The sequence below is a fragment of the Canis aureus genome, chromosome 33 (assembly GCF_053574225.1).
Source record: "Canis aureus isolate CA01 chromosome 33, VMU_Caureus_v.1.0, whole genome shotgun sequence".
Lineage (NCBI taxonomy): Eukaryota > Metazoa > Chordata > Mammalia > Carnivora > Canidae > Canis > Canis aureus.
In genome coordinates, this window is record NC_135643.1 from 3504536 (window position 1) to 3517051 (window position 12516).

General features: G+C 32.3%; 1 protein-coding gene across 4 annotated transcripts in view; it reads left to right on the forward strand.

The window, feature by feature from the left end:
• BMP2K (BMP2 inducible kinase) overlaps window positions 1-12516 on the forward strand; it is a 114950-nt gene that overhangs the window by 52973 nt on the left and 49461 nt on the right. For 3 of the 4 annotated variants that reach the window (XM_077882621.1, XM_077882619.1, XM_077882622.1), the window contains 4 exons: window positions 1369-1511; window positions 3266-3387; window positions 5516-5597; window positions 10141-10273. In XM_077882621.1, coding sequence (XP_077738747.1) covers window positions 1369-1511; window positions 3266-3387; window positions 5516-5597; window positions 10141-10273 — 480 coding nt within the window. The remainder of the gene's footprint in view (window positions 1-1368; window positions 1512-3265; window positions 3388-5515; window positions 5598-10140; window positions 10274-12516) is intronic. The other variant, XM_077882620.1, reaches the window with a different exon arrangement.

The following is a 12516-nucleotide window of genomic DNA, read 5'->3' on the forward strand; positions in this document are numbered from 1 at the left end:
GAGGAAGTTGCTACCTGGTCAGGTGCCTCACTCTTGAGATACTCTGAATAAATTGCCACCAAATATACTTGAGCATTCTGAAAATGGGGATTGATAAGTAAAATTTGATATTTTTTCCTGCTTTAAACATTTAAAATGGAACACATGTAATTCAAAAAATACATGAGCATGCTGTTTAGGCAGTGATAATAAAAGAAACAGGCATGTTGGCATCTTGCAGATTACAAAATAGTAAACATTCATTTTTCCCACCTCATCAAAGGGAAGTTTCAAGTTGATATATATCAAATTTGTCTTTTTAAATTCCCACACTTGAGTTTTATTAGAATGCTTTCTGAATGAATCACATATTTACTTGTGTTCTTATATGATAGTAAATTTTTTCTTAATAATTCAGAATTGTCATTACACTATTGATTATTGTGGTGTATGTAATATCTCATCATCCTGTCAGGGCTCATTGGTATGACTATTTGAGTTTAGTAAATTATCCCGCCCATTGCCTTTTACCTAAGTTAGAGTATAAGCCTCTTAACCTATCTTTCCATTTCCACCCTTGTGATTCTCCCATTCCCCAATCAAGGAGATCCTTTAAAAAACTAGATCAGGAAGTTTCCATGGTTCTCAAATAAAATCTAAAATATGGCTGATGGGTAGCTGTCTTGTCAGTTTTATGTCACTTTACCTCTTCTCTGCTTCTTAGACCATACTTACATTGCCTTTAAGTTATTCGGAATTATTAAGCTTTTTCCCAAGCTCTCTCCCTTTGTACATGCTGCTTGCTGTTGCTAGCATGCTTTTCTCCAGATCTCTGCCTGTTTAGTTCCTAATCATCCTATAGTCTCAACATAAATATCACCTCCTCAGGCCTTATCTGACACTCTCTCCTCCCCATCTTCCTTCACCAATTTAAATTTAGGTTGCTCTCATATTATCCTTATTATATAAAAATTATGTGTATTTATTTGTTTAGGGGCTTAATGTTTATCTTTGCCTTTGGATTATAAATTTCATGATAATATAAACTTTATTTTTGTTCAGGACTGTTTATCTAATAGCACAGTGTTGAATAACTGTTCAAATCCATTATGTCATCAATTATAAGGTATATCTTGATTTCAGAGATGTTAAAATCTTAAAAAATGGCTAATAGCATCTATCTTAAGATATTTTTATTTCAGATATGTAAAATATGAAAAAAATGCATGTCATTGAATTAATATGCTATGGTATAGTAAGGCTCCTTACAGGAGCATTATGAAAAAGCCAATTGCCCATTACCTGAGACTGTACAGGCATTTCTTAATTTCTTCATGGTAGTCTTTCTTTACTAGAAATATCTCTTCTCAAAATTACTCTTTTGGTTAGCTGGGCAGGTAGTGAATCAGATGAATAAGAAGCTGCAGACAGGTTTTATGGAAGCAGAAGTATTACAGATATTCTGCGATACCTGTGAAGCTGTTGCAAGATTGCATCAGTGTAAGACTCCAATAATTCACCGGGATTTGAAGGTATGAATTTTAGACTACTTATGGATTGATTCATGTATTTTAAACTTTAGCATTAAAATGTTCTGGACTATCTTCATCTACATTAATTTTTATTACCAGCACTGAGAAGGATCTCTGTCCTAGGCTACATTTTCTGAGGCCACATTAAGACTGTAGAATAGAAACTATGCTTTCCATGACCCTGAGTTCTTCTAGCATAGCTATAGAAGTGGATTTTGTGCCCTCTACTCTGCTTCTGTTGTACATAGTAGGCTTCTTCTGTGAGCAAAAATGTGAACGTCACTAATGCAGGTTGAACACTAATGCAGTGTTCTTCTACACTGTTCTCTCCCAGTTCAGCTCTCCTTCTATTTCTTGTAATCCATATTAAGTATCAGAATGTTTTCCAGAGATTTTGGAGGCAAACTTGAATGGGTCTCTTTACTTACTTATTTATGATTTACTATAATTTTCTATAATTTACTATAATTTGGTGGTGATTGTCTTTAAGGTCTTAGTTTTTTCTGGGCTCTGATCTCTTGTTTAGGGTACCTACTTGGTACGTTGGAAAAAGTCCCCACAGAGGATTTAAATATTCCTGGTATCATATTGCTCAAGATCTAATTATATATATTATTTAAAACCATAGGTGCCTTCTTTGATGGCAAACACTAAGATTTTAAAAATTTCTCAAAGTGCTATATGCCCAGATAGCCCTTGGCTAAACTTTCATCCTGCTTTCAAGTCTGCTCAGATTAACCTTCTTAGTGAGTTCTGTCTTGCACCACCTTATTTATAGTTACAACCTAACATTTCTGCTCTCTACCCTGCTCTGTCTTTATTATCACTTGCTACCTTATATAATTTGTACTATATAATTTGCTTATGTATTATCCCTGTCATTCACTTTCTGTTCTCTTCCACTAGAATGTGAACTCCATGTGGGCAGGGATTTTTCCCTTTTGTAGTGATACATGGAAATATTTAGGATGGTGCCTGGCACATAGCCAAGGTCTCAATACATATTTAATGAATGAATGAATGAATCCCAATTCTGATTGATTATACAAAATTTATGAAAGGTGATAATAAAATACTCTTAAAATACAAGAGAATAGACGATGTCATTTAAAATATTGGTTGTTAACCAGTAAGGGTCATCTAGGGAAACCTACAGGTTCATCTAGGAAATTAAACCAAGATTGAAGTGCATGACTGCAGACTTTCTGTCCTTTAATTTGGATAACCAGTGTAGTTCATTTCAGTTCTTTTGATGAATATGCAGTGTTTACATTTTCCCTAATAATTGACATAGCTTTAACACGTAAAGTCAAAACTGTGTTTTTTAGTGGCACATTTCAGATAAAAATGGAATTAGAAGCCAATCAGATAAAATTTTAATGTTTTTTTTTGTTGTTGTTGTTGTTTTTTTGTCTATAAAGTAAAGTGTCAGTAAAGGAGAAAAATGGGATACAGTATAGACTTTTGCTAGTTCTTTTTCTTCATAGGAGAGGTTTAAAGAGGATTTAGGGCTTCTTGGCCCTTGGAAAAAATCATCCTGGGATGGAAGAAACACTTCTGTTCTTAGTAAGAGAAACAGTAGACGTAGTCAAGTATATTTTTGGTCTGATTCATTTGTCCTTTCTCATAATTTATCTTGCTGCTATATGTATGTATATATGGTACAAACCTTTCAATGTTTATTTGGTAAAAACATGGTTATAAAATATAATTTCACTTTGAAAATACTACTAATTATTTATTTTTTTCTGAAGGTAGAAAATATTTTGTTGAATGATAGTGGAAACTATGTACTTTGTGACTTTGGCAGTGCTACGAATAAATTTCTTAATCCTCAAAAAGATGGAGTTAATCTGGTAGAAGAAGAAATTAAAAAGTAAGTTTCTATCTTTATTGCGCTTTGTCTCATGGGAATTTTAATTAACTTAAGTCTGTGGAGCAGTTCTGCTAATACAAATTATAGGTGTTCCATTTATAGATTTCTTCAAAATATTTCTGTGCCATAGACATTGATTAATTTGTGTCTGCCCTAGCGCAGTAGAAAATATATTTTATCAGGGATACAGGTTTTTTCATGTACATTGTAAATATATTTATCAGGAAATTTGTTAAGCTGTAGTGATTTGTGTAATCATTAAAGGGAATTTTAAGTGATTGTTGAGTTCAGTTAAACATCTTTGTTTTTACTAATACTGAGGATTTGTGCTTATTAGGAAAAATTATTTGAAAACTTTTACTTCACATTTAAAATGAGGAAGATTGACTTCTTAATGCATTGAAAACTATGGAAAACATGTTACTTTGTGATAATGTATCAGAAATTCTCTGGTAGAAATATGTCATATCTGCTTTATGTTTTCTTAATTTTGTACTTTCTGTGGTTGCCAGAGTACCTATAAAGACCTTTCCCTGACTTTTCTGTTTTCTAGTTTTAGGAAATAGAACTGTTTGTAAATCTTAGATTACTTTAATAAAATGATACAGAATGTACAAAGATCTGTGAGAATAGGAATTTCTACATAATTGTCTTTTCTAAGTTGTCTTTCTTCACTTCCTCACAAATTCTCAATTGTTTAAGAGTAGTTATCCTTTGACCTGCAGTATACATTTTGAAATGACTCAAGGAGAGTTGATCATACTGTGGCCCATTTGTATAACACTGTGGGTACTTAGCCTATGATGATTATATTAGATTCCGTAAAAATTAACTCCTCGGTAAACAAAAAAAATGTCCCGAAGAATACAAAGAACAAATTATTGAATTGACTTCTTGGGGATATATGTACACACACACATATATATATATATTTTATATATATATATACACACATATATGTGTATATTTATAAAAAATGAAAAATACTGAGTTGTGTTATGACTGCTTTAGGATCTCTGACTTGCTGAAAGTTTCATTTCTTGCTGTTGAGATTTGAAGTATAGTTAAGGTTCAGTAGAAGTTTGCATTATTGATGAACGCAGGCTCCTGAGGAGTTCTTGTGCTTTGTGGCTCATTTGAGGAGTTAATGGTCTAACCATTTATTCAGTTAACAGGTTCTTATTCAGGGCCTACCATGCAGTGGACACTGTTGTCGGTGCTGCAGTATAGCAGTGAACAGAAGCCCTGCCCTCATGCAGTTTCTATTCTGGTTTCTCAGGTTGCTCCTGTGTAGTAGTATCATTGAAAATGTCTCACCACTCAGGGTAATTTTGAAAACGTAAGATGATATAGAATGTTGAACTGTAAGATATTTCATATAAAATGAAACATATTGATACTCAAAATTGATCTTAAATTATGCCATGATATAGGAAGTCCTTCTATTGTCTAATAATTTCTGCCATGAAATTGAGTACTACTTCATTAAAATATTCTGTTCATAGTGGATTTAGAATTTTTATACTGGTAAATATTTTTTCACAGTGTATTTTAATTCCAAATAGCTTATCATGGCAGTCAGTTTTAGAAGTGTTCTTAATTAGTGTAGTTAGAATTATAGCAGCTAGGTTACTTTTAAAACAACAATGATAAAATAAACCTAATGGAGATTTATTACTATGTGCCAGGAATTATGTTAGGGTCCATAAAAAGGAAATCCTTAATAAACATATAAATTAATTTTTTGAAAGAGTAGCAATTTTGCTTTAAAATTAATAGGCTAAAATATTTTGATAAGGATTATTTTAAAGTCATATTATTTAAAATAAATTCAAGGAAAACAATATTTCAATCCATTGTCTTTAAGATTTTTTATTAAAGAAAATTAAGTTTTTATATCATTAGAGGTGCTATTACACTTGTTGAATTAAAAATGTGTATGTAGATGCTTTGTATTGTTAAATCTTGATGGATTTTTAATGAGCTTTTTAAAAATAGTATTAATTCTATATAATGTTATTGAAACAAAGTTTTTGTAGTATTTTATGTAGAAACAATGTAGTATCTTTTTTTTTTTTTTTTTTTTTTTTTTTTATATCTCCACTCCATTTCACTTATTTACTGCCAGGTATACAACTCTGTCATACAGAGCCCCTGAAATGATCAACCTTTATGGAGGGAAACCCATCACCACCAAGGCTGATATCTGGGTAAGGCCAAGAAAGGCTAACATTTTCTCTAACCAAATTAAAAAAAAAATCTGAGTTCAGTTGATTATTTTCCCCGTGTCCCCCAAAAGGTATTTCATAATAAGTAGAAGAGAGTGGTGTATAGTAGAGCTGGTTATTCAGAAGAAGAAAACAAATAGAACATTTTATCGTCTTAATCTTGAATTGGAAAACTTAGGTATAAAGAAGCAAATAAAGGACTTCCATATAATGTAACTTTTTACTATAGTATTTTTTAGAATTTATATTATATAGAATGTTAGCATTTTTTGGATTGAGTGTAATTTTGGTTGATCGTAGTATGGAAAAGCTGGTCCTAACTCTTAAGTAGGTTTTGGAAGTATTTTAGGATCTTTTTAATGGAAATAGTAAAACTTTTTTTCTAATAAAAATCATACCATTTACTAACTTTTACATATTGAGGATCTTATCATTTAGCATATACAGTTGGCCCTTGAACAACATGTATTTGAACTGTGTGGGTCCACTTAATATGCAGATTTTTAAAACTAAATATATTGGAAACTTTCTGGAATTGGCAGTAAATGTGAAAAAACTTGCAGATGAACCATGTAACCTCGAAATAACTGAAGAAATTAAGAAAAAGTTACAAGTTGTAAGAATACAGTATATAATACATATTACAAAATATGTGTTAATTGACTATGCTATTGATAAGGCTTCTGGTCAGCAGTATATAATTAGTAGTTAGTTTTGGGGTTTTACATGGATTTTCAACTGCATGGGGAGTTTGGTGTCCCTAAACCCCATGTTGTTCAAGGGTTTAACTGTGTATCTGGATTCAATTATTAAGATTGATCATGTTTCTATAAGTTGAACTTTATGTTAAAATGCTAGTACTTCTTTAGAACTTGTTTCGTAAGGAAATATATTTTGGCTGTATTTGATAAACTATCCAGAAACTTTATTTTAAATGTGAATTCATTTAAATTCAACAAATATTTAGACATATCTATGACTAGTGACCCTATTAGGGATGGAGGAAAAAAATTCCTTTGGAAATAGTTCTAGAGTTTACAAGGAAAGTCATGTTTGTTTTATTTTTAAGACATAATTTAGAAGGTAGTTGAGTATAATGTGTGAAACCAAATGAAAATCTCCTTGGTCCTCTTCTCCTGACCCCCTCCTCACAAAGGTTGGGATATTAAATATTCCTGCAAGATAATAAAAAGTATCTTTGATATCTTTTCATCTGTCATAATATATACTTTTTCATCAGTGATTCTTAAATCTTGTGGTAGTTGAATTATTAACCATATGCATAGTTGACTCAAACCATGGATAAGTTTGATTTAGTTATTTTGATAACTGCTTATAGATCACCAGCTTGTATAATTCAAATTGGGTTTGCCTTTCTCAGCATTAACATTTGACTTATTGGGATGCCTGGGTGGCTCAGTGGTTGGACGCCTGCCTTTGGCCCAGGGCATGATCCTGGAGTCCTGAGATTGAGTCCCACATCGGGCTCCCTGCATGGAGCCTGCTTCTCTCTCTGCCTATGTCTCTGCTTCTCTCTCTCTCTCTCTGTGTCTCAGGAATAAATAAATAAAATCTTTTAAAAAAATTGACTTATCAAATGGCTTATAGTAAATGGCTTATTGTATAATGTATACAACAAATCCAGTCAGATCTTAATTTATAAAATGAAGGTATTAGAAGAGGTGCTTGTGGAAACCTTTTCTAGCCCAATTTTATGACCACTGTTGAAATCCACATCACCTGAAAGAGTATTTCAATAGCAGAGGAAACAACAGAGATCATAGCTTGACTACTGTTTGGAAATCATCAAGGCCTGATTGAAAAAAATAGTCTCTAAGCATGTTATTGTTACTCAGTATCTTAATAAAAAAGGAGGGAATCCTTTTTTTTCATTCATTTTTTTTTTCATTAGACTTTGTATGTGTGCCAGACAGCATACTAAATTGTGATAAATTTAAAATGTATACCATTTGTAGTTTAGTATATGGGGTAGTATTTCTATAATGGATAACCCGGTATAGCTGTGGGATAGATTTCCCAAAGATAAAAAAGAAGAAAAATAATTAGAAAATAGAATCTATGTTTGTTTGCTTGACAAAAATAGAATTTTAATTTACATGATGCCAGTTTTTTCTTGTCTTAGCTCAGGTGAAACAGAAGTATAGTAGAACATTTTAGGTGTAAATGAAAGAATATCCAGAAAAAATTATTCAGCTTATACTGGTCAAGAATTACATTTCTTTTTCTTTTTTTTTTTCTTAAGATTTTATTTATTTATTCGTGAGAGACACAGAGAGAGAGGCAGAGACATAGGCAGAGAGAGAAGCAGACTCCCTGCCCAACACGGGACTCAATCCCAGCACCCTGGGATCATGACCTGAGCCAAAGGCAGACCCTCAACCGCTGAGCCACCGAAGTGCCCCAAGAATTACACTTCTTTTTTAAAAATATTTATTTATTCATGAGAGACACAGAGAGAGGGGCAGAGACACAAACAGAGGGAGAAGCAGGTTCTTCGCAGGGAGCCTGATGTGGGACTTGATCCTCAGACCCTGGATCAGGCCCTGAGCCGAAGGCAGACACTGAACTCTGCTGAGTCACCCAGGCGTCCCAAGAATATTTTGATTCTATTTTAGGGTAATATTGATTCAGGGAGTTATAATACTGAGATTAAAGTATTCATTTAGCACTTTATATTTGGGGACAGTTTTTTTCTTTGGTTGGAAGTTTTCATTGTACATTATTTTTATCCTGAAAAGTAGGATGTTGATTTTATAAGCATTAGGAAATTCATTGAGAGATGCTTCATGTTATTTTTTAATGAGGAAAATTGAAGATGATGATACTTAGCTTTCAAAATCAGGTCATTTGTTTTCCCCTATTTCTTGAACAATTCTCATCATATCAGATGGATAAGGAGGGAAATGCCTTTGGTGTGAAAAAATTAGGATACCTAGTTGTGTTTACACTATGTGAAACAGTATTTTATGGTTTAGATTTGTGTTTATTAGGTATACTGGCATTGCTATCTAAAATTGTTATCTGAGAACTCATATAACATTTACTCTAATAGAAGACATATTACTAAAGGTTAGATTAATAGGATAAAACTGACTAAAATGCAGAACTCATATACTTAGACTGTCATCTGGGCAGCAGAAAGATGTAATTTAATGCAGATATTATACCACTAATAGTATTAATACTAATAGTATTCTGTTAAAGAAGCCTTACGCTCAATTTGTTGTATAAATGCTGAAATATTTTCCTTATAGAAAAAAAGGCATTAGAAATATTTTTAAGTGACATGGAACTGGTTCTTTTAGAATTTTTACCATTAGTCACAGTAATGCTTTTGAACTTACTAGAATTACTCTTCTAGAATTGAAATTCCTAGAGCTTTTAAACTTTTTTTGTTGGAAGACTATTTTGAAAATGTTTTATAAATAGTTAAACCTACGAAGGTGTTTCTGTATATTGTGATTTTCATGGTAGTTATAAAACTTTAGGGTATTTGTTAGTTGACTGTGGTAAGTTGATACGTGGAGAAAATCCAACAAAGGAGAGGTGTTAGTAAGGCCAAATTTCAGTATTACTGATAATAATTGTATACTGATTATTGGATAATTTTATTGCAATCTGTTTAGAATTAGAAATATCTTTTATATACTCTTAGGGCTTGTAGGTGACAGTTCTTATAACAACATAAAGATTTCTCGAGCCCCAAATCACATTTTTTTACTGCTTCTCAGGTTTGAGCTGTTGGCAGCTTAGTAGCTATGCATTTCCTGTGCTGCTTTTCAGAATGCAATTTGTGTTGTTTTAGGGTATTTTGTCTTCATTGTCAGCAAGTAGAATTATTGGTGCTGTGTTGTCTAGGAATCTATGCAGGCGAAGCATAGAGAGCCCTTTCTTTGTGAAATTTAATGTGGATTACCCAAGTACAATTATAACTAATATATTTAGAATAAAAATTACAGGGTTATATGTAGAAGTATAGAACTAATTTTTATGCAATGATGACATGTGTTTAGTGAATAATCAATAAAACTATGTTGATGGTTGTCTGGCTAACTTATATTTGGAACACCAGGATTTTATAACATTTTTTATAGTAAAAATTATTAGAAGGAGCCTTGTAATTACATAGTTGGTTATATGGTAGTTTTGTGCTAAAAAGTTTTTTTTCCTTTTGAAAGAAATAAAAATACATTTTTTTCCAAACGGAACCAGCTGCTTCCAATTTTAGTTATGTCATTCATGATCTAGAGTTCCACAACAGCTTTATTAATGAAGCCAACTAACCACAGATGTGATAGATATGGAAATTATATGGTTAAATATCTTTTAAAAAATTAAGCACATAAATTGGTTTAAGCAGTAAGTTGTGAAAAGATTGTTCCAGTATTAGAAACATTAGACTTTTGTTTTTTAATAGCATATTTAGTTTTTGGTCTGGGCTATGTTTTTGTCTTGTTATTGAGTGCTTGAGTTCTGATGGTATTCATACTTGTTTGTTTTGCAGGCGCTGGGATGTTTACTGTATAAACTTTGTTTCTTCACTCTTCCTTTTGGTGAGAGTCAGGTAGCTATCTGTGATGGCAGCTTCACCATCCCAGACAATTCTCGTTACTCCCACAATATACATTGCTTAATAAGTAAGTACTTGGAAAAATTTGTGAAAAAATTGTAAGATACTGTACTTAAAAGTGGGCTATTTCATCTCTTTACCTAAACCTAGTTTTTTTGATTTCATGAAGAAAAACATTAAAAATATTTTATAAGACTTTTATAGGAATGAAAGTAGCCTACTTACTGATTAGCGCATGGATATTTTTAAGCCCCCTAGATAAGTTTTGGTAAAACACAGAGATTATGTAATTAAGGAAACTGGAATTTCTGGAAAAACTTACAGCAAAACATTTAATTACTCTGTCTATCCAGATCTGTTGCTTTTTTGGAATAAAGTATTACCAGTCTTAGATTTTAGCTTATTTGGTCATTCTTTTAAATATTTATTTCTGGGCAGCCCCTGTGGCTCAGCAGTTTAGCACCACCTTCAGCCCGGGGAGACCCGGGATTGAGTCCCATGTCAGGCTACCTGCATGGGGCCTCCCTCTCCCTCTGCCTGTGTTATGTCTCTGCTCCCCGCCCCCTCTGTCTCTCATGAATAAATAAATAAAATATTTAAAAAAATAAATATTTATTTATGATTGATTATAAAGTGTTTATTGGAAAACAACCTAAGTGTAGTATCAGAAAGAAGTAGTCCTATGGGCCCCTGACTCCAAAAGAATACCTCAGTTTTCCTTCTAGTCTCTGTTAAGAGTTTTTTTCTCCCTTTTGGATGGATATTATAATTTAATTTTTTAATATTTGTACATGGTAATATTTCTGGAAAATATTGAGAGTGGGGAGGATGGCTATCAGATATTAAAATTAAAATAATATTAGGAAGCTGAAGTATTTAAATAGCACCTCTCAGCACTGTTTTAATTAAAATGTTTCTAGCATTGCTACTATGTTTAGTAGTAGCAATTTTAAACATTCCCTGTCATAGCCTCCAGCTACACAACACAGATCAATGCAGTAGAAAAGAGGGCCAATCTAAATATATTTGATTTTGTATTATAAAGATGGCCATTCACCTCAGTGGAAAAAAATAGATGGAAATACAAAAAATTATTAGGCATTTGTGGGCCAAAAAACCAAGCTGAAAATCTCCCTCAAACTTAATGCTGAAAATTCAAATAAGTCAAAGACTTATATGTAAAAAATAGAACATAAATGTTCTTGAAGAAAATAGGCTTGAATTTATTGACAACCTTTTATTGAGGTCCTTGTAAATCATTGTAACAGTGACTGTTTTGCTTAGTATAATGTTTTCATCAAAGTTGAACTGAGGGTTTTATTGGGGATCTTTCAGGTCGTAGAAACGGACTGTTCTCAATGGACAGTACTGTATGAGACTGGAGAGTACATACCTTGATTCATGATTTAATTTGCTTTTAGTAGTAAAATCTTATTTTCTTGAGTTAGGTTGTTTTTTTCTTCTCTGTTTATGTGTATGAGTATGTGTTTGTGTTTACTGAGAAGGGAAAGCAAAAAGGCTAAACATTTTTGATAATTTTATTTATTTTTTTAAAGATTGATTGATTGATTGATTGATTGATTGATTTATTTATTTATTTATGATAGACATAGAGAGAGGGAGAGAGGCAGAGACACAGGCAGAGGGAGAAGCAGGCTCCATGCCGGGAGCCCGATGTGGGACTCGATCCGGGGACTCCAGGATCACGCCCTGGGCCAAAGGCAGGCGCTAAACCACTGAGCCACCCAGGGATCCCCACATTTTTGATAGTTTTAGAATCTGATTGGGTTCTATCTAGTTCATTGATGCTTCACTGTTTTTCATATGCTTCCTTTATTATTCAATAAATGTATAGATTTTAGTTTTTATCAATTTAAAAATTTGACCATGTATTAATCTCTTTGAACTTTTATCTGAGAGCTAGGCAGAACAGAAAAAAAAATTGAATAAAATAAAAGCACTCAAGTAAAAGTTGGTATTTTATCTCCTGTCAAAGGATTTTTATGGACTTTACTTTTTAAAATATTGCCTTGAGTGATAAAAGCTTAACAAAATAGAGATTTTTTTAAAAGAACATACTTAGCGTATAATGTTTTTAGAAAACACTTAGATTCTTTGCAATTTTAATCTTTACATTTTTTCATATGTGACCTTGGCCTGTATCCTGCTATCCCATTTAGGTTTCTCTGTCTGCTTTTATAATATATAATTACTGATTTACATTGTTTTCAAATAAATTCTACATTCAGAAAACCAAGAATTGCCTAGTTGTGCTCATAGTTTTTGAAAATGAATCATTTTATATTACCA